This window comes from Lepidochelys kempii, chromosome 3 (genome assembly GCF_965140285.1).
Source record: "Lepidochelys kempii isolate rLepKem1 chromosome 3, rLepKem1.hap1, whole genome shotgun sequence".
In the NCBI taxonomy this organism is placed as follows: Eukaryota; Metazoa; Chordata; order Testudines; family Cheloniidae; genus Lepidochelys; species Lepidochelys kempii.
The window spans coordinates 171,776,405-171,799,404 of record NC_136382.1 but is presented as its reverse complement, the minus strand read 5'-3'; the positions used below and the strand labels follow the sequence as shown (position 1 = coordinate 171,799,404).

Below are 23,000 nucleotides of genomic sequence, written 5' to 3'. Positions count from 1 at the left end.
ATATTCTCTGTGCTCCTACTGCAAGCTTCGTTAGACAGCTGATATCTGGGAAGCTCAAAGGCTCCAGATCTCAAATACTCTAAAAGCCAAGAACACAGAGTACTTTCTATTAAACTACAAATGCTCTTCTCAGTGAAAAAATGCAATAGGACTAACTCAGCGAACATTATGAAGTAACTTAAAACTGTTAAACGGGAGATATTTTAAATGAGAGAAGAGAAAGAGGTTTATTGACTCCCTTAGTAGGATAAACACAGTAGATATTTTTACAGCTACTTTGGGGAGGGGAAGCGCCACTGTGAAGTAATTGTGAGACAAACTTTGCATTGTCTGTAAAATGTCACTGAATCGGGGTAAGGAAGCCATGTGCCAGACTGTGGACACAGGTCTGAAACACAGCCCAACTACAGTCCTGCTGTCATACTGCTTGACCACCACAGAGAGGCAGTGGCTGCAGGAGAACAGCCTTTTCCTAAGACAGTCAAAAATCATTTTAAAACAGTGTTCTACATATTTACCTCTCACAAGATAGGCATATGCTGCTGATTCCCTGTTCCTCTGTTCCTGAATCATGGATTTCTGGTTAAGCTGTGTAAAATACTCAACTCAAAAGCCAACAGTTTATAAAAGGCATTTATTGCTGACATGTTTAATGCTCATCTTTCAAAAATGCCTACCTGTTCCTTGTCAAGAAGTTGGGCAGGATCCAGGAGGAGGGCTGCTGGGGTTGTCAGAGAAATCAGTCCATCTTTTAATGGCCTTTTGAAGTTTACAAGGGAGGTTGATCCTGCAACATGCGCTTAACTTTGCATACTGGGGGACTGATCCTGTTCCCACTGTAGTTAATTGCTGAACTCCCATTTGACTTCACTGGTGCATGATCAAGCCTTAGTAGTGGTCTCAGAGAAGTAATTGGGATTATTACCACTATGAAATCCTGGCCCCAATAAAGCCAATGGGAAACTCACATTGGGGCCAGAATTTCACCCCTACTCTTTTAAGCATGTGCATAAGTCTTTGCTGGATTGGGGTCTATGTTTATAGGATTTTTATTGCTATTTATGGTAATAGTCTCTCTTTTCTTTCCTCCTGGAAGACAGATTGACGTTTCAATAGAATTAACATTAAAGTTCCCCTAGAGCCAGGTGTTCTTTTAAGGTTTGGTGAAAACCTATTAAAATACATTTGTTAAATTAGAATATTCAAAATAAAACTAAACCACAAATCCTGGTACTAAATATTTCACGATAACTGTTATGTAAGGCTCTGTCAAATTAAGAATAAAACCCCCTCATTTCTAGCTACAGAATCTCATAGCTACACCACCTTTGCACTTACACTTCCAACCTCACTCTGCACAATGAATGTCGTTACAGTAATGCAAAAGGTTCTCATTTGCATCTCATTCAGATTCAGTCTTCTCATGCTAACAACAGCCTGAAGAAAATCTTTTTAAACTAACCCACTCAACTGTAAAGTAGTCTACAAGAGGTATGTTTGTGATTCAGTGGAATCCACTTTCCAGTGCTAATGCTTCAGCAACCACATCTTCTAAATGAAAACAGCTGTATTATCCAGGAAATAGGCTTCTCAATATGAAATGGCAATGTTTGCTTCAATTCCTATTTTAAATTTCCTAAACACACACTTTTCAACCCATTCTATTCACTGTTACAAAAAAATCTTTGAAAATTTTCAACTGAAACCTGTTCTCTTTTCAGAGCTTTATCTTATGTAAACACTGGCTGCTGAGCTGGAGCCGGTGCCATTGTGAGGTGTTCATTCTTTAAGGAAAAAGATCGTTTAGGGTTTGTGGACTTTTTGGAGACTCAAAGAAATGCATGGACTTCACAAACAAATGTAAGAAAAAGAAGGTAGGTCAAATTGTTGACCAAACCAATCTGCTCATTTAAACGGAGTTGGAAAATACAGTGTATGATCCGCCTCCTTATTTGCCATTTCAAAGAATGAAACATTCAAGAAGTTGGCATGTTAAGCAAGGAAATTTCTTCTTTCATCGAAAAGCACTTAAAAAGCAGTGGCCTTTAACTTCCATGTAAAAGAAGTATAACTTATTATTGTGTATGTAAACTACCAGATTTTATAAAAAAAAAAAAATAAAATAGTACAGTAGAGTACTGCAAAATAAGAGATATAGAGAAAACTAAAAAAGGAGGGGGATGCTTCTCATTTACATTTACACTAAGGCCCCTTTTGTACTGCACAACGCTACAAAGAGGCAATCATGTAAATGAGAATAGGGCCCACTATCTTTATAAATAAAACACATTTTTCAAAAATGTCTAAAGTTGGGCACCTGAATTTCCTCCAGCTAAACATCAGAGCACTTTTATTCAGGTGGCTCACTATGGATTTAGAATACCAGGATTTGAACATTTTGGCCATAATATAAATTTTAATCCTTGCACTGGTAAGACACCCCTAACATTTGAACACCAATGATTCCAATGGTCACCAGTGACAAAGTCAACAGAGGTGCTGAAATGGGTTGGAGAGTGTGATTATACATAATTACCCATAATTATTCCCAAAATCATTTCATAGATCATTTATTTTATATTGCACAGAAGCACCGAATCTTATTACAGAATTACAAATTACATATAGGAGCCATTTCACTCCACCCAGACAATAAATCAAGATTAGGAAATGAAGAAAATACTTTATCGATGAAAGTGATAAAGCCTTAAATAGACAGAATGCAATTGTTATTCACATTGGAAATTGGCCAGGTATCAGAGCAGCCACCCCTACTCTTGTGAAAAGTTTCCCAAGATGTTTAACAACAAGAAATGGTCAAGATTTGGGTTTTATATGTCATCTGAAATACAGCATCTCCAGCAGCACAGTCTGCTTCTGCTCCCACCCCTGTCTCCATGAATCATGCTGGGCCGCTGGTTCAATTCAGATTCAAAGAAGAGTGCGGTCAACTGAATTACAAACCCCACTTTTGGTTTTCAGAGAGGCCTCCCATCCAAGTGCTGACCAAGTTCAATCTGCTAGTTTATGAGACCTGACAAGCTCACAAGTTGAGATGGCATAGCTATTGCCTATATTTAAGATTATATTATGACTGACCACATCTATTGTCAGAAACACATATTATTGTGAATCTCCAGAGCATCAACAGTTACAACTCTAAGTTCTAGTTCCAACTAAGATTATATATAGTGCATGATTTTTATTTCCAGCTACAGTAAGAACAGATTTACTCTTGTGATTGTCTTCTATTCTGATTAGCGACACTGAATCTTTGCCCATCAGAAGGCTGGGATCCGATACATATTTTCTGTGAAGTAAGGCTTCTTTTGATCCTCAGTCCTTCCTTTATGCTCTTCGCTTAGCACTGCTCTCCACTCTCTTGAGCTTTCTATAGAGGAAATGTGGTTTCCTACACAAGCACTAGCTAGCTCTCTTAACCTCAGTTCTTAGCGCTGCATGTTGACTGGCTAAGTGTTTTCCGACCATCCTTTGACTGAATTTTCAGTCAAACAATTTATGAGGAAAGGCATCAATCTAAACCTCTAGTCTTCTCTCAATTATTTTATTATTAATTATTCATATTACAGTAGCATCTAGATATCCTGAGATCAGGGTCCCACTGTGCTACTTAATGTTTAATACCATCTTCTGAAAGGCCTCTGCTGACATAAGGGGTAAAGTCCTGACCCCACTGAGGTCAACAGCAAACTCCCATAGTACATAACAAATAGAGCAGGTCAGGAATTTTCCGAAGAAACATTTTTGTCATTAGAAAATGCCTATGCTTTGAAACCAAAACTATTTGTGGGAGAGAGTTGGTTCTGGCAAAACTCAAAATTCAAAAACGTTTGAAAAAATAATTTCTAAATTGTTGAAGTGTCCTCTTTAGAAAACATCCAAACAAAAAATTCTGCTTTTTCATTTTAAATAACTTTGCACTTCAAAATGTCAGTTTATTTATACTTTTTAAAGGTTAAAAACAATAAAAGGTTGAAAACTGAAACAAAACATTTTGATTGACCAGATTCACACGATTTTTCGGATTATTGGTTTGTGAAAATTTTCAAGATTTCACCTCTTCCTCCCAATTTGGGACAGAAAAAATGTTCAAAATCTGGAAAATTCTTGTGAATCAGGAAAGCCATCTCTTGTAACAGACTCCTCCACACATTATAAAATTCAAGGAAAACCAACAAGCTGATGAAGGTTACCAAAAATCACCTGAAAACAAGAAGAGGATTCCAAAAAATGTTTTACAAATTTAAAGTAATACACAAACTACACTTCATCCACCACTGACATGCAGCCACCTTTGGGGTGGAACCCAGCAACTATTTTACAGAGTCTCGTAACACACAACAGTTGAGGAAGGAATTTAAAAAAAAAAAAAAAAAAAAAACCTGTCCTGAGCTGAAATTTACATTAAAAAATGGAGCCTGGCATTCTTCGGTCAAGTGAATCCAGATGTAGAACACATCTTTGAGTGTGCCTCTCTTTTTGCCCCAAAAAACAAACTCAGAGAGCTGCCTAATCAGTGTCCACTTGAATTCCCTTGAATTTTCACCAAATACCAAGAAAACAATGAAAATGGCAACAACAGTCACTATAACCATCACATATAGTGGCCTCGACTCCCAAGCCTTCTGATCAGATGAGAAAAGCCTCCTGACCATAGTGATGGGTCACAGAGCTGCAAGTAAATGGTTCAGACTCTTAAAGACCAAATCCTACCCTTCCAATTCATTTAAACATTTGCTCTAAAACCAGCAAAGTAATTTTGTCCTCATCCCTTGCCTTCTCTGATCATTATTTTGCCTCCATACTCTGACTTCTCTTGAACATACTTTGGAACCCAGTTATTATTAGTTGACCACTAAAGGTTTTTGACACTGCATATTGAATACCAAAAACTTACCACTCTCTGGATTCCTTTTATGCTTTGTCTCTTCCCATCATCCACATGCTAATGACATTCCACCACTACAACTATTCAGATTCTTAAGCCAGCTGCTCATCCCTATTCCTGTCTGGGTAGAGTGACTGATGAGTAGTTATTAAATCCCATGTAGACACGCTTCTCTTCTTGCAAGCTGCTCTTTGCTTTTTCTCCTCAGTTGCAAATTTGCTTCTTCTTCTGTCCTTTCAGTACCCTCAATCCTACATTCACCATACTCTTTACCTTAAATGCTTATGTACAACATCTAGCTATGGTTTTCTTAAGGGGTCATGACTCCTTCTATGGCTCACAAGTTACTCCAGGATTCAAGGGGAAAAAAAAAATCAAAACTACACCCAACTGGGCTGCAACCTATCTTGGCTGGCAGGACAACACCATTGCTCATGGACAAGGAGACGTAGAGGAGGCTGGCTTACTTGGGAACGCAGCCCTCTGGAATGGTAGTAGGCTTTGACTCTGAAAGGAACAAGCCTTCCTCAGGGAAAGCTATGCCTGGGTGTATACTACTGATTCTGCCTCTTGACTTAATAGCTGGAGTTTGCCCAGAACAATGATCTCTGACCTCCATGTTCAGGGTCCCACCAAAACACCTGATGCTGGTCAATGGAGCATGGATCAGGGGGTATGAAATCTACGTCCTGTGACCAAGGCCAAATGTGAATGCTTGGTGGCCGTCAAACATCGGTGGGAACAAGAGAAGAAATGCATTATTCCATCTGATTTATCATATACAAAAGAGAGGAAGAAGAGCAAACCCTCAAAATGGATTTGGTTCTTCATGTCCTTTCTTCGTTGCTTTAACTAAAGCCAGGGCCTGATGTAATCACAATGGAAAGGCCTTGTCACTGATAATGCAAATTATGGTGGCTCGAAAGGCAAAGAGGCAAATGTGGCAGCCTCTCTGGTAAGACTGCTCTGCATATTACTGGTTTCTTCTTAGTTGTCATGTCAACCAATATCACAGTCTTGTAAGGAGTCTGGAGATGGACATATACACACTTTTGGAACTGTGCAATCTTGGGTGTTTGTCCTCGGAGTTGATCTCCTGCAAGGCTTTTGCTGTCAGCTCCTCCTGAGGTTGCAAATCTCTGGGCCCAGAGACAGGGTTGTCTCATTTGGGATTAAATCCTCTTGAGCCCTAGTAAGTCTCTGGGGGTGATATCAGATGTACTTATTTGCCTTTTTTAAAAGCAGTTTTATGGAATTTTAATATTCTTTAACTGTAAGTGCCCGGCCACTATGACAAAAACGTGTTCTATACATAAATAAAAATAATTTTCTGGTTTTGATATTTCATACTTTAAGGCAACATAAAAACGTAATACATTAAAAAAAGTTATTTTCAGACTAGATGTAGCCAGTAAGGTCACTGGTAGAAAATCTAAATTCTTGATACAAGCACCCCATGTGAATTAATCAGCAATGGTTTTGTAAGTGTACAGCGTATGCTTTATCCACTCAGAAAGGTAGGTAAATCAATATTAGGTTCTGATCTATTAGAAATAAAAATGAAGCAGAATGTACATCTTTTTGCCATTGAAGCAGTCCACATCATGAAGTACCAGGTACAGACCTTTTGTTATTTAAAGCTGTATATCTGGCAATTAAAATGTTGATAACATTTGAGAACTATCCAGATTTATTGCCAAATTGCATAAATTCTACTCTCAGTTGTGTAAATCCAGCATAACTACGTTGTGCTCTGGTGAGTTATTCCCGATTTACATTGCTATAAATGTGAGCAGAATAGGAAAATCTCTTCTCCTAGTAATAAGAGCCACAGAGCCATTACAATGGGTACTTTGGCATGCTTGTGACAGAACCAGACTTGTCAGTCACTCCTAGCAGGGCAATGCTGCACCCCCTAAATTTCCAAAGCCAGGATAATTCAGTTCTACTTTCCTAAACCACACATTGTGTTAAATACACGTTGAGGAAAAAGCACAGCAATTTCTCATACTACAGAGCATGAGAAATTAATGAAACCAACCCAAATCCTGGGATGTCAGTTTCTGTCTCTATTCTGGACGATATTTGTCAGGGCAGGCCCAAGGACCTTATTGCTCAAAAGAAATTTTTCAGGTAAGCACAAATAAGTGTTCCTTTTCTTCATCATGCTAAGGTCTATAGATCTGTTACAATGGGATTTTCACAAAAGTGTGCTTTCAGGGTGGGAAGCAGGAACGTCCTTTAAATATGAATATCCCCCCAAAAAACGGTTATTAACCTTCCGTAAGTGGCATTCTTCGAGATGTGTTGCTCATGTCCATTCCATGCTAGGTGTGTGAGTGACGTGTGTCCCGTTGCCAGAGATTTTTCCCTTAGTGGTATCCATTGGGCTGGCTCTAGCAGCCTCTGGAGTTGCATGTTTATGTGCCAGATTAAGTGGCGCCACCTGCCACACATCCTCTCAGCTCTTTTTTGCTGGTAACTCAGACAGAGGAATCAGAGGGTGGGTCATTGAATGGAAATGAGCAACACATATCACAGAACAACAGTGATGAAACTGCAGGGTATAACTGGCTGTCACTGTGTTCAGGACCCAAAAGTCCGATGATATTCATTATGCCAGGCTGAAGAGCAACAGATGGTCCAAAAATGACCATTCCAACAGTGCCTGGAAGAGCTTGGTGCCAGGGGAGCACTTCACACGGATGCTGAAGTACTCGGCACCAAATCAGAGTGGCTCGGCTCTGCGACAGGTCTGAGGGCAGCTTCCATGAGGCTAGCCTTCAGTCTGAGGTCCCTGTCCTTTTTAGTGCAGAGTCTGAAGTCCCAACAGATCTGACGCTTGTCCTTCATGTGAGTTTCGCCTGGGCACTTTAAGTAACTGGAGTTCAGGTCACTCATGGGCATAGGCATGCCACAGGAGGCACAAGACTTGAAGCCTGGGGACCAGGGCATGCCCAGCCCCTGGGGAAAAGAAGTCCCTGTACAATAGCGTAACTAACTAAACTATATACACTACGCTATGATAACTATGAATGTAGAAAAAGTCTGAAAACCACTGGGAAGAAGCCTTGCTGAAGCAAGAAGGATTGTTCCAGCAACGATCATGGGCAGTAAGAAGGAACTGAGACAGCGTGTGGTCCGAGGGCCCCAGAGGGCACTAGAGCCAACCTAACGGATACAACTAAGGGAAAAATCTCCAGCAACAGTGCATGCGGCATGCGCACACACCTAGCATGGAATGAACATGAGCAAGTACTCACAGAGGAATGAGGTATATTATATATCCTCCATCTTACAGTGGCATGGAACTGATTGCGTTCTCCCTAGTTTATTTATGAAAACCCCATCAGACAAGTTGATTGTCATGACCAGCACTATTCTATTATCCCTGGCAGGAACAATGCTTCAAAACCTCAGTGAATCATCATGTTCTACCGGATGGATGCTGCACTCTTATTTTCTGGTACCCATTTCCTGACCTGAATGAACCCATTGCATTATTCCCAGCTGGCATCTGACATAGGGATTGCTCTGCCTGGTTCATTAATGCAATCATTAATCCAATAAAACCTGGATTTTTGTTCTGTGACACCACTTATTTTTCTTTACATGGGTCTTCATCTTTATGTTAACATTCTTCTGAGTTGGAAAACCTGTACCTGACAACATTCACCCCCCACCCAGGCCTATATCTGACTACCCTGGAACCACATGTCTACATGCATCATGAATCCAAGATACATAGAGTTGGACGGTTTCTGTAGTTTTTTGAAGCTTTCTCTCTGTCCAGACCACTGATCAGAAAAATTGCCTGGCAAGAGATAAAAGTGAATTTCCTTCTTTCATAAAGCCAATATTAATATTGCCATGACCCTGGAGGAGATCCTGGTGGCATTTTTAGATCAAACAGTAATGACTGATGTTGGGGTGGGAGGAAGCTTCTATTCATATGCAAAACTTAGATGTCTGTGAGATGGTAAAATGGAAATGTGCAGATAAGCCTCCTTTAGGAACTTATTCAGATGTTTCAGGCAGAGCCCTGCTCTTTGTTCCTGATACTCTGAGGCTAGAAATAGGATGGGAAACAGGTTGCATTGCTTCGTTCCGAAGTAGGTTATGGATGATTTCGTTCATATCCTGGCATTTCCATGGGTTACTTGAAATTGGGAATGAGCCAAAGTTGTTCCAGTGATTCACGCACAGCTACATAGGGTAATCCCTCTGAAAAATGTCCAGTGACCTCATTTTGACCAAAGTTATAGATAGCCATTTGCTCCCAAACTGAAAGAGACTGGCACCAACCAGGGGTCTAACTCCAGATAAGGCTGGTTGGGAGTTATGCGGATAGCTCTGAGGAAAAAAAGGCCGATGAGACCTTGCCTCACCTTCATACCTCACCTCAACACCTTCCACTTGTTCTAGCTACCACTTGCAAAGAGGTATTTTCTCCTGTTGTACATATCTAAGGGTCCCATCTGTCATCAAAATCCTTTCTGCAGCATCTGGCAGCAGCCAGGATTGTAAATCTACTTTTCCAATGACTCTGAATAGCTTCAGCTTTCCATAAAATTTCCCAGGAACACCTAAGAGAACTCATTTGCTTGAGCATCTGCTCTCAAGGCCCAAACCCCCACATATTTGCATGAAACAGATTTGTATCTCTGTCTTTTTCAGTGAGAAGACCTTACACGAGGGAATTTTTAAACTGAGACTAGCTATACCTGCAACCGTGTCTACTCACATTAGCACTGCTTGTTGAAGCATGCAGAAGCACTTTGGATGTCAGTTTGACACTTGTTAATTTATTTTTTCTTGTTGACCTGATGCCACCTGAGAGCTCTGACACTCAAAGGAGGGGCTGAAGTGAAGCCTGCCTGGTTGTGACTGCCTGTGAAGGGCCTGGATAGCGAGGAGGCCATTCTTTGAAATAGAAGTCTCACCCAGGTAGTAATGTTGAGTTCTCACCCACAAATGGCCACATCTACCTGTGGCAGTAACACTAGGATGAATTTGGACTTATGCTTACTGAGACACCTTCTGGCTTCATGAAACCAAGGCCAGGAGGGATAGAAAGAATATAATGGTGAGTCACGAGGCCTTTTACTGCCTGCTTGTTCTTACAAATCTGGGCTGCTGTCCCTCTCATCAGCTCTTGGGGACAGGAGGTGGAGGTGGGTGGGGGGGAGAACTTGGCAACCTGTAGCGGAAGCTGGGAACAATAACTTGGACATCAGGGTACGATGACCTCTCATAGCAGCTGATGGAGATAGCCTAGTGGAGCCAATCTTTACAATCCTGCCTGGCTTCTTTCCTACCCAGGAGAAGGGAAGGAGGTGACCAGTCCACTCTTGGCTGTGAGGATGAAGCGCACTCCGCTCACAGAGCTGGCCAAGCTCCTCAATGAGAAACTCTATGGTGGGGGGAGGGGAGGAGGAGGCAGAGATAAAGGCCTCTCCTTTGGCTTCTCTAGGCCTGTCTCAGTCCCTGAAGCCTGCAGGGGCATGAGCTGCTGCAATGCCTCAGAAGAGAAAGCAGAGTTGAGGGGACAATCTCTCCAAAAGACAAATGCAGCCCTGGGATGGGGTAAAGGTTCAAAAGGACAGAATATTAATATTTAAAGTTCCTGATTTAGAACCTGATCTTGAAAGGTGCTGGTCAATCTACCCATTTCATAGGTAGAAGCCTTTAAGGATCACCCTTGTGCAATGCATATTTTTCTCTAGTTTAATTTCTCACAGGTATGCATATCTAAATTCTACGGACATTCCAAACAATTCCAAAGACAAAACTCAACAAAAGAATTAAAAATATATTCACTCCATTTCACACACTGACACACAAAACCTTCTTGACCACCAGAAGGGAAGAGTTTGACTTGTGAACCTGACTACTATTTCTGCCTTTAGGGGCAAAAAAATCCTCACTAGAGACCGAGGAGTTCTGCCTATCCTATGCCAATAAGCCAAGACTTAGGAGCGAGGATCCTACACAGATGCTATCCTTAGCAAAATATGGCTTCTTTTACAGCTCTCAGCAAAAGCTCACCTCACCATTCACACACAGCCTATTCCCACCCTGCCTGAAAAGAAACCTTGAGAGAACAAAAAGAACAGGAGTACTTGTGGCACCTTAGAGACTAACAAATTTATTTGAGCATAAGCTTTCGTGCTCTTATGCTCAAATAAATTGGTTAGTCTCTAAGGTGCCACAAGTACTCCTGTTCTTTTTGCAGATACAGACTAACACAGCTGCTACTCTGAAACTTGAGAGAACCGTACAGTTTAGTGGACAGTTCATGGAATTGGGAGTCAGGCAATCTACCTCTGTACCTGGCTTTCACCTTTGCTTGCCCTCCACCTGTGTCTGTTTAAATTGTAAACTTTTTAATGTGTCTGTACAGTGCCTAGCAAGTGTCCTCTGTTGCAATTTCTAGACTACAATACACTACCACAATACAAATAAAAATAAAATCACATGAACAGGTGAGTCTTGCAGAGTGTCAGAAGGGTCATTACATCCAAGCTTTGGCAAACCAAGATGAGAAGGCAAATTCCAGAGCCCAAGACCCTTCAGCCCTTTAATGCCTTTCCACCAGCAACCTGCTACTTTGGCCAGTAGGCTATTAGCTTGAGTGCCTCAGAAGATCACAACAGCTGCAGTACCGTACAAGGGTGTTATTCAGTATTATAGCTGGTGACTCATTCATGGTCAGCACAGACATTAACTGCTGTTAATCAATGTATCTATGCCCCCACATAAAAGTGAATGACATTACAGTTTCTTTCAAAAACAATGAAACAAAGGCTCAGAACAGAGGCTGTTAAATTGTAAAATAAGAATCAATCAAGTGCACTATCACAGAGAAACACATATAAGTCACCGTAAGGAAGAACAACCAACTGCAAGAAACTCATATTTTATCGCAACTTAAAATTATGTGGCCTATTTGTTATTAGATAAGATTTAATGATGCGCAAGACAGTTCCATGGACAAGCAATCTGTGGATGAGGAGTACTATGCTCTTATGCACAGAAGATATTATTGGAGAAATACAATGTAAAAACAATATTACACACACACACACACACTCTTTGAACCCCACTATATCAAATGATTTGATGGTCTTTTAAATCCTGTTAAAAAAACAATCAGTTACTGTGGGGTTTTTTAAATCTTTTCAGGGCCAATCAGGGTGGCAGAATATAACAGACAGAACAGAGATGCAATTTGTCCTTCAGGTAAAAACAAACACTAATGTCAGTGTTTACAAAAAAGATCTTTCAGGCCATGATTTTAATTTGTAATGACACTTTTTCAGGCAAAAGAACAAAGCACTCAAGACACTCTTAGTCTGATGGAAGAACGGCTATTTCCTTTTCAGAAGTTCTGCTTTTCATTTCCTTTGTTTTAAAAATTTGAATTGTGTATAAAGTAATGTCCCTTCTAGGATGATGATTAACAGTGAGAAGAACCATTTTGTTTTGTTTCTTCAAACAAGAAGAAATTCTACAGCTCCTGTTAAATCCACAAAATAGAGGATAAAATCAGAACAAGGAGGGATAAAGGTTCAAAATTCTCTATCAAAAGTGAATCCAATTCTACAGCAAAATTTCCCCCCCAGGCTTTCTTTAGAAATTGGTGCCAATTTACATCAATTTTAAGAGAGACATTTTTTCCTCTCATCAATGAGTTGTTATTCTACTGGTTCTTGAATCTTTCAAGTGATTTGCTGTAATCTTTATTAAGGATAAAAAAAAAAGTAAATACATTTCAGCCTTCATCAGCCTCTCCTACCAAAATTGAAGCACAAAGCGAAATCATTCTTGCTTTATTTACACGATGGGTGAATGCTTCTCCTCTTGCAATGTTTTTAACTCCATTGATTTTAGTGGAGTGGCTCCTTATTTACATCAGTTTAAGGAAAAGGAGAATCAAGCCCAGTCAGACGGACATGAGTAAAGCAAACAGAAGTTGTAGCTTAGGCTCAATCATGCAAACACTTACCCAGGTGAGTAACTTTACTCCCATGAGCAATCTTATCAAGTTTTGGATGTTTGCAGGATTGGATCCTGTTGGAGTGTGGGAAACGGAGAGGAAGTAAAAATAACCCAAGAATTGATTTAAACCCATGATTTCTTTATCATGAAGAGTAATACATTAACATCCCAGTGTAAAACCCCAGGGAAAAATTATTCCTTATTTTTGTCTTAATCCAATAACTAGACTTATAAAATCAATTCTAATTCTCAAAAATTCTCTCTTCAATAAAAACGTTAGTAACTGTGCCAGGATGGCTGACCTAATCTTATTAGCTCTTTCTCTGTTAGATCTGATGTTACGTGAGATGATGTGGTAGTGTATTCCATACTGGGGCACCAAATGCAAGCTTTGAAGATACTGTCCCATGGAAGTTGAGAAAGTTAGTCATGTGGCATCTGCGTTAAATTATACATTTAGGACCTGATCAAAAGCCCAGTGAAGTATCCAGTAACTTCAGCGGATGTTGGACTGCACTCTAAACACACAGGAGCATACAGAAGCCATTAATTTACTACCTTTTCATTTGTAACATTCTCAACCATTTCTCATATTTTCACCTCCAAAAAGCTATTTAAGTTCATTCTGGCTAAATATGCTTTCATTAAGTTACTAATGCAGCAAGGTTCTTTATGTTTTGTTGTGTTCTTATAAAACAAAAAGCACAAAAACAGTATAGAAATATGTGTAAAACTGAAATTTAAGAATGGATAAAAGAAGTAAAACGTTGGTGAAACAGTAAGTGTGGCCATCATGATCTTTAGAGCTTAAAAATATTAAATGGACATAAAAGGTAAGATTCTGCCATCTTTCTTATGTGATGAGCAGTACCTTACTCCTTTAATAGTCCAACTGAAATCAAATTGAGTAAGAGTAGCAGAATCTAGCCCTGTATCTTTAGTTGTGAAAAACAAAAAATAAATGCTTTAAAAGCAAACTCATATTTCACCGTATCTTGTAGGAAATATGGCTTGTGTGTTACAGAACATGCACACCAGTTTCCCATAAGATTTGCCGATACTAGCAAAAACATTTATGACAGTATGTGATATAGGTGGATGAGAAGATGATGCTCTTTCTTAATTCATTTGCAATATCCCCTTTTCAATACCCACTTCATTCATAAAACTGGCTTGAAATCTTTCCTTAACAGATAGTCTTTGTCTAAATGTGTTGGTGATACACTGGACAAATGTAAACTTAGATCTTGGAGGGAAAAAAAAAACAAAACAAAAAAAAGAGGTGTAGACAAGAAATGTTTATTGAAAAAGAAAATAAAATGAAAGACAGAAAATGGTTGGAAGCACAGCACATTAAGCTAGGAATTTAAAAACATCTTACATTCTGCCCTAATGGCAGCACAGTTAATAGGGACAAAGGGACGTCTTGCTGCCTGCCGCAACCGGAGGGTATTTTTGCAGACCTGACGGGCAAGTTTTGTCAAACACGTCGTGTGAAGGAAGAAGGCTTGGCGCGTTTTCACCGCAGACTTTGGACTACCAGTGTTACGGACTGGCGTACCCTGTGTAGCCTGGCGTGACATATGAGTTCTAATACGGGGATCCTGTAAAAAATCATAAAATACACGCAACTAAAACGCAACAAAAACCACCACAAGAGTCTCAAACAGCTACCAAAAATCCTGTTACCAATGGTGAAATATAACAAAAGACAATAAAATTACCAAAATTGAGAGAGAAATGAAGAAATTAGCGTATTTCCCCACACAATTGAAGAAGAAACACTGTAGGTCATTTTGCTTGTATTTAAGCATCAGAAATAACCACACAGAATTCACTCAAAATTTGGAGAAGTCCAGAGGACTAATGATAGGAATAGGAAATACCATATAAAAAGATCTGAGTTTTGGCATTTTATAGATACCAACACCATTTGATTGATAAGGTGACATTGGTCACCCACCAGAGATGCATGAAGGAGGACTTTTTATTTTTTTTAATTTAGGACCCTAGTCACAAGGAAAGTTGGAGGGTGAAATTAATCTCTGTAAAAAGACAGCTCAAGGCCTATGCACCATTCATTAAAGACTTCAAAAGCAGACTTCAGCAATGCATAAATCTTGTGCTGGATCTCTGCTCAGATGTGACTTTCACTCAGGTTCCACTGAGTACCATGGGGTGGATTTTGCAAGGGAGTAACTTTATACAAAGGAGTAAATGTTTGCTGTCCTGGTCCTTTAGACTGTAAAACATAATGGGCCAGTAAAACCCTAAGTCTCACTCTGTGTTTTGTAAAGCACTGAGCACAGTCAAACCCGAAATAAATATTAATAAACTCAATACCACAAAAAGTATAAAATGTTCCGTTTCTCAGCACAGGCTCAAGAAACATTACATGCCACATTTTAAAATCACAGTAACTTCTGAGAAACGTGTCATATTTATAGCAGAAACATTTGCCTACATAATCCTACCTCTGTGGTTTGACAGGGAGATAGTTTCTCTTCTTCTGTCTGAGTTGGCATTTTTAGGCCACCATATTTCTTCCAATAAATCCAGCAAGATGCACACAATCTACACTGCATGTTAGGGGGACCCCAAGAATACCACTGATGAGACTGTGTGGCTAAGAATGAGAAAAAATACAGCTGAATTGATGTATGTTGCATTACATATAATAAATTTAAGAACACTATATGCTATTACTATTCCTCGAGCATTATTAAAAGAAGTACTACAAATCTATCAGAGTAAAAAACAGAACTTATTTTAAGGTGATTTAGAGGTCTTAAAAAACAATTAAAAAAAATTTAAGGGAAAAAATAATCAACTTCCCTATCAGTTTTGAACTTGAGATCCCTAAACATTAGGAAAAGACTAATTTATTTCCTCCGTTTTCAATGAAGTAAAAGAAAACAATGCCCCTGAACCCAGAATAGGTCAAAACTTTTGTTTTTTTAATGTATCATACAAAACTAATGTTTATGGACCTGATCCCAGCCCCCATTAAATCTACTTTTGAGTAGACCTATAAACTGGCCTAAATGAAGAGCTTTGCACAGAGAAATCTCCCATCTGGAAGACAGTCAACCATATATTTAATTTTGCTTTCTGTATGGAATATTGTTAAAATTGCATTTGGTGTTCATGATAGAGAGGTGAACAGTGAGGGCACTTTTTATATAAGCTTAGTCACAACTCTAAAAATATATCTCATCTCTTTTTAAGTCCTCAATCTCTTTTGAGCTGAGACCACTACCTGTCCCAAATTTTGTCATATTCTCTCTCATTTGTGCCAAGTTCTGTGGTGAGGTTTGCTATATAGAAAAGTCCACTAGGGACCATCCTAAACTCACAAAATGCATTTGCACTTGTGACTAAAGTCAGGATTTGAATACAGAGCTCCAAAGAGAAAAGATCACTGTACCAAGTCCAGCACATTACCTTGAGTCCAGCTCCCAATCCATCCAACTATTACAGTTTTTAAATAGGTCATAAACTTGGTCTAAAATATTGAAGTTAATCTATTATAGTGGTGTAGTTCGGATTTAAGAGTTAAATATGCAGCATTTCTCAATTCTAACTATCAAAAAGAAATCAACCTACACTTTGCTTGGAATGTGGTAACAGATTCAACAAATGCATCTGTTTTATCAAAGGGTGCAAATTAATACTGGCAAAAAAACGCGCCACAAATGTTCAGATGACATCTGCACTCTTAAAACTCACACACACAAAAAAAATCTTACTTACCATAGCAACTTTCACAAGCCCGGCCTATTAGTGAGGTCTGTGCCTGATAAGATGCTCCCATAGCTCCATTCACTGCACCTGGTTTCCCGCTGTTGCTGGATAGTTGATTGGGATTTGGTTTGTTGCTTTAAATAAAATAAAAAGTAATCTCTCAGAAAATATTTTAATAACCAGTTAATTAACATGAGCAAGATTTCATTCTATGTTTCTGGTTTATGAACTACACCATCTGTAACAAATTCTTCTGAGTAACAAAATTTATTTCTATGTTTCTCTAATAAATTGTTTAGCTTACAGACAAAAACAAGCTGATTATATAAACAGCTGATGAAAGCCTTTGCAAGACTAAGGTCTACATGTAAAATGCTGGAACACAGGTCATCACTGAGTTCTACATAGTGCATTTAGCCTCCCTGCAACACATAATGCTTTGGAGATATCCCACTGCACAGAAAACAAATGTTTTTCCAGAAAACCAAAATTTATCTTCACACATCAAGACAAGGCTGTGCTGAAAAAAAAAATGGTGAATTTTCCACTGCGACAAATGTGTGAAGATTTATAACCTGTAAAAGTGACACATTTCATATAGTTTCACCACCCACAAACCCCAAAGTCCACTGAATAGTGGAAATGACTAAATTCCTGAATTACCAGCAAAAATCTGTTTTTGCTAGCAATGAAAGAGACATTCGCTCTCAATATCTTTGATGATCTAATTTGCTCTCCCAACTGGCCATAGTAGCCAAAGGAGCAGAGGATGGTAGAAACAGACCTGTTCTTTCTTCCAGCAGCAGAAGGTTCTTTGCTGAGTACCTCTGCTCTTTTCTTTAAACCTTGTGCTGCTTGGGGACTTCCCAATAACTGTAGTCTCGAGTGCACAGTGGACCTCTAAAGCGCCAGAAAGCACACAATTTAAATATATAGAGGAAGCCCTAAAGCAGTACCGAGTTTAAAAAGTGGATTCTAATAGACAGGGTCCAAAAATGACTGGCATGTGTAAAATAATTTTGGGATGTGGAGTGGGGAGGGAAGTAAACAAGGGCTTGTTTGGAGAAGGCCAATTTACCAAACCAATTTACATAAAAGCATAAGGGGATTTGTTATTATTTTGTTGATAAAAAAGCGGTATATAAGAGCTAAGCAGCATTATTATTATTGAACCAGTCTGCCCGTCTTTCATTTTTACATGTGAAAATGGGTAGCCTCGCACAGACCTACTTGCCAAAGCAGAAATAAAATTCTCTCTCTTATTCAACCTAATATTGTACTAAGAAAAGGCACAAAACGTTCACAAAGAAAAAATTATTAATGCATACACCAAACGCTAAACTCAAAATAAGGAACATTTAAAAATAAAACTGAAAGCTATTGTTTGTAGGGTGTTGCTGTGCTAGTTCCAAGCTATGAGAGAGATAAGGGGCCTGAGATAATACCTTTTATTGAACGAACTTCTGCTTGTAAAGAGAGACAAGCTTCCGAGCTACACAAAGCTCTTCTTCAGGTCTGGGAAAGGTACTCCCAACGTCACAGCAGAACACCCGATGGAACAGAGTCGCAAAGCAATCACTCCATATCTGACCTCTCAGCCCTCATCCACAAAGGAAACCTGCACAGCACTTTCAAAAGACAACCCTAGGAGCTTAAATTCATAACTTCGCTAAACTCTAAAAATCATGGACTCAGAGACACTGGTTTTATGTATCAAAACAAACAATCTGTAACTCACTAACCCTCCTTTGCCCTATGACTGCAAAAGGGGCAACTCATGGGTGGGGCACAAAGGGTCAAGTGCCCCTAGGTGACCAGATGTCCCGATTTTATAGGGACAGTCCCGATATTTGGGGCTTTGTCTTATATAGGTGCCTATTACCCACCCACCCTGTCCCGATTTTTCATACTTGCTGTCTGGTCAGCCTATGTGCCCCTACAGCAGCCGGCCCAGGTGGGGAGAGGAAGGGGCGGGGCCACAGCCTCTTCCAGCCATGCGACCTAGGATGCTGCCTGGTCCAGCGCAGTGGCTGACTGGGAGAATACCTGGCTGCGGCAGCAGCAGGCTGCCCTCCTCCCACCCTCAGCTTCTGGGGACAGGAGCCAACTCTGAGCATGGTGCGGAGGACTCTGACTTGCTTGGCCGCTGTCCCCAGAAGCTGAGAGTGGGAGGAGGGCAGCCCGCTGCTGCCGCGACCGGGTGCTCTCCCAGGCAGCTTCGGTGCTGCACCAGGCAGTGTCCAGGAGAGGCTCTGGGGCTGCAGCCGAACATACCAGGGGAACCAGCGCAGCGGGAAGACAGAGCCCACCCTCCCAAGGTAACGTGGAATGGGGAGCGGACAGGGAGATTGTGGTGGCCCCGAGCGGGAAGGAGTCATGTGTGGGGGTCATATGGGGCAGTCATGTGCCCCCCCCCTTAACTGGTATCCTCTTTTTGTGCCTCCCACGAGTCGCCAATTCCACCTTGTATTTAGCTGTGACATTCCGATTACTTTCCCCGGATCTGAAGAGCTCTGTGAAGCTCAAAAGCTTGTCTCTTTCAGCAACAGAAGTTGGTCCAATAAAAAAATATTACTTCCCCACCTTGTCTGAAATAAAAAAGATGGTATTCTAACCAGGAAGTACATTTCTGATGGAGTGAACGTGTCATTACACGAGCATATACCAATTAAGTAAAAAAGAAGATTCTGCTCTTAACTACATTTGTGGGGAGGAGCAAAAAATTCCAACCTTTTATTAGTTTAAAGTAAAGTAAATTCGCTGAGGAGAAGGGCATGAAGCAAAGAAATTTAGGGCCTGATTTAGTAGTTCTTTGTTCAAGCAATATTCCCATTGATTTCAACACGTTTTTCCTGAGTAAGGACTGAAGGATTAGGCCATAAACCAGTGTTAGTGTTTTGGCTCTCACACCCCCTCTCAGCACCGAACTACTACTGAAGTCACTGGAAAGAGCTTAGCCCTGGTCTACACTAGGACTTTAGGTCGAATTTAGCAGCGTTAAATCGGTGTAAACCTGCACCCATCCACACGATGAAGCCCTTTTTTTCAACTTAAAGGGCTTTAAAATCGATTTCCTTACCCCACCCCTGACAAGTTGATTAGCGCTTAAATCGGGTCAAATCTGGGGTACTGTGGACACAATTCAACGGTATTGGCCTCCGGGAGCTATCCCAGAGTGCTCCATTGTGATCACTCTGGACAGCACTCTCAACTCAGATGCACTGGCCAGGTAGACAGGAAAAGAACCGCAAACTTTTGAATCTCATTTCCTGTTTGGCCAGCGTGGCAAGCTCCAGGTGACCATGCAGAGCTCAATCAGCAGAGGTGACCATGATGGAGTCCCAGAATTGCAAAAGAGCTCCAGCATGGACTGAACTGGAGGTACAGGATCTGATCGCTGTATGGGGAGAGGAATCCGTGCTATCAGAACTCCGTTCCAGTTTTCAAAATGCCAAAACCTGTGTCAAAATCTCCCAGGGCATGAAGGACAGAGGCCAGAACAGGGACCTGAAGCAGTGCCGCGTGAAACTGGAAGAGCTGAGGCAAGCCTACCAGAAAACCAGAGGGGTGAACGGCCGCTCCGGGTCAGAGCCCCAAACATGCCGCTTCTATGATGAGCTGCATGCCATTTTCGGGGGTTCAGCCACCACTACCCCAGCCGTGTTGTTTGACTCCTTCAATGGAGATGGAGGCAACATGGAAGCAGGTTTTGGGGACGAAGAAGATGATGAGGTTGTAGATAGCTCACAGAAAGCAAGCAGAGAAACTGGTTTTCCCGACAGCCAGGAACTGTTTCTCACCCTGGACCTGGAGCCAGTACCCCCCCGAACCCACCCAAGGCTGCCTCCTGGACCCGGCAGGTGGAGAAGGGACCTCCAGTGAGTGTACCTTTTAAAATACTAGACATGGTTTAAAAGCAAGCACGTGAAAGGATTAATTTGCCCGGGTATTCGCAGCTCTCCTGGATGTACTCCCAAAGCCTTTGCAAAAGGTTTCTGGGGAGGGCAGCCTTATTGCGTCCTCCATGGTAGGATACTTTACCACTCCAGGCCAGTAGCACATACTCGGGAATCATTGTACAACAAAGCATTGCAGTGTATGTTTGCTGGCATTCAAACAACATCCATTCTTTATCTCTGTGTTATCCTCAGGAGAGTGAGATATCATTCATGGTCACCTGGTTGAAATAGGGTGCTTTTCTTCAGGGGACACTCAGAGGTGCCCGTTCCTGCTGGGCTGTTTGCCTGTGGCTGAACAGAAATGTTTCCCACTGTTAGCCATGGGGCGGGGGAAGGGTTGAGGGGGTAGCCACACGGTGGGGGGAGGCAAAATGCGACCTTGTAACGAAAGCACATGTGCTATGTATGTAATGTTAACAGCAAGGTTTACCCTGAAAAAGAGTGTAGCCACTGTTTTATAAAATGTGTCTTTTTAAATACCGCTGTCCCTCTTTTTTTCTCCACCAGCTGCATGTGTTTCAATAATCACAGGATCTTCTCCTTCCCAGAGGCTAGTGAAGATTAGAAAGAAAAAAAAAACAAACACACTCGTGATGAAATGTTCTCTGAGCTCATGCTGTCCTCCCACACTGACAGAGCACAGACGAATGCATGGAGGCAAATAATGTCAGAGTGCAGGAAAGCACAAAATGACCGGGAGGAGAGGTGGCGGGCTGAAGACAGGGCTGAAGCTCAAATGTGGTGGCAGCATGAGAGGAGGCAGGATTCAATGCTGAGGCTGCTGGAGGATCAAACCAATATGCTCCAGTGTATGGTTGAGCTGCAGCAAAGGCAGCTGGAGCACCGACTGCCGCTACAGCCCCTGTGTAACCAACCACCCTCCTCCCCAAGTTCCATAGCCTCCACACCCAGACGCCCAAGAACACGATGGGGGGGCCTCCGGCCAACCAGCCACTCCACCACAGAGGATTGCCCAAAAAACAGAAGGCTGGCATTCAATAAATTTTGAAGTGCTGTGTGGCATTTTCCTTCCCTCCTCCACCACCCCTCCTGGGCTGCCTTGGTAGTCATCCCCCTATTTGTGTGATGAAAGAATAAAGAATGCATGACTGTGAAGCAACAATGACTTTATTGCTTCTGCAAGCGGTGATCGAAGGGAGGAGGGGAGGGTGGTTAGCTTACAGGGAAGTAGAGCGAACCAAGGGGCGGGGGGTTTCCATCAAGAAGAAACAAACAGAACTTTCACACCGTAGCCTGTCCAGTCATGAAACTGGCTTTCAAAGCTTCTCTGATGCGTACCACGCCCTCCTGTGCTCTTCTAACTGCCCTGGTGTCTGGCTGCACGTAACCAGCAGCCAGGCGATTTGCCTCAACCTCCCACCCCGCCATAAACGTCTCCCCCTTACTCTCACAGGTATTGTGGAGCCCACAGCAAGCAGTAACAACAGTGGCAATATTGGTTTCGCTGAGGTCTAAGCGAGTCAGTAAACTGCGCCAGCGCGCCTTTAAACGTCCAAATGCACATTCTACCACCATTCTGCACTTGCTCAGCCTGTAGTTGAACAGCTCCTGACTACTGTCCAGGCTACCTATGTATGGCTTCATGAGCCATGGCATTAAAGGGTAGGCTGGGTCCCCAAGGATACATATAGGCATTTCAACATCCCCAACAGTTATTTTCTGGTCTGGGAATAAAGTCCCTTCCTGCAGCTTTTGAAACAGACCAGAGTTCCTGAAGATGCGAGCGTCATGTACCTTTCCCGGCCATCCCACGTTGATGTTGGTGAAACGTCCCTTGTGATCCACCAGAGCTTGCAGCACTATCGAAAAGTACCCCTTGCGGTTTATGTACTCGGCGGCTTGGTGCTCCGGTGCCAAGATAGGGATATGGGTTCCGTCTATGGCCCCACCACAGTTAGGGAATCCCAATGCAACAAAGCCATCCACTATGACCTGCACATTTCCCAGGGTCATTACCCTGGATATCAGCAGATCTTTGATTGCGTGGGCTACTTGCATCACCGCAGCCCCCACAGTAGATTTGCCCACTCCAAATTGATTCCCAACTGACCAGTAGCTGTCTGGCGTTGCAAGCTTCCACAGGGCTATTGCCACTCGCTTCTCAACTGTGAGGGCTGCTCTCATCTTGGTATTCATGCGCTTCAGGGCAGGGGAAAGCAAGTCACGAAGTTCCACGAAAGTGCCCTTACGCATGTGAAAGTTTCGCAGCCACTGGGAATCGTCCCAGACCTGCAACACTATGTGGTCCCACCAGTCTGTGCTTGTTTCCCAAGCCCAGAATCGGCATTCCACCACATGAACCTGCCCCATTAGCAGGGCCCATGCTTTCAGAGAAATCTGTGTCCATGTCCTGATCACTCACGTGA

The 23,000-nt window shown here is 41.7% G+C and overlaps 1 protein-coding gene across 4 annotated transcripts in view; it reads right to left on the bottom strand.

Annotated features, from left to right (window-relative positions):
• MTA3 (metastasis associated 1 family member 3) overlaps nucleotides 1-23,000 on the bottom strand; it is a 196,635-nt gene that overhangs the window by 24,982 nt on the left and 148,653 nt on the right. For all 4 annotated transcript variants that reach the window (XR_012158255.2, XM_073339057.2, XM_073339058.2 and 1 more), the window contains exons 12-14: nucleotides 16,664-16,788; nucleotides 15,385-15,536; nucleotides 14,292-14,514 (exon numbers count right to left, since the gene is read on the bottom strand). Coding sequence is in view for 3 of the 4 variants with exons in the window: in XM_073339057.2 (XP_073195158.1) it covers nucleotides 14,292-14,514; nucleotides 15,385-15,536; nucleotides 16,664-16,788 (500 nt within the window). In the remaining variant the exon portion in view is untranslated. The remainder of the gene's footprint in view (nucleotides 1-14,291; nucleotides 14,515-15,384; nucleotides 15,537-16,663; nucleotides 16,789-23,000) is intronic.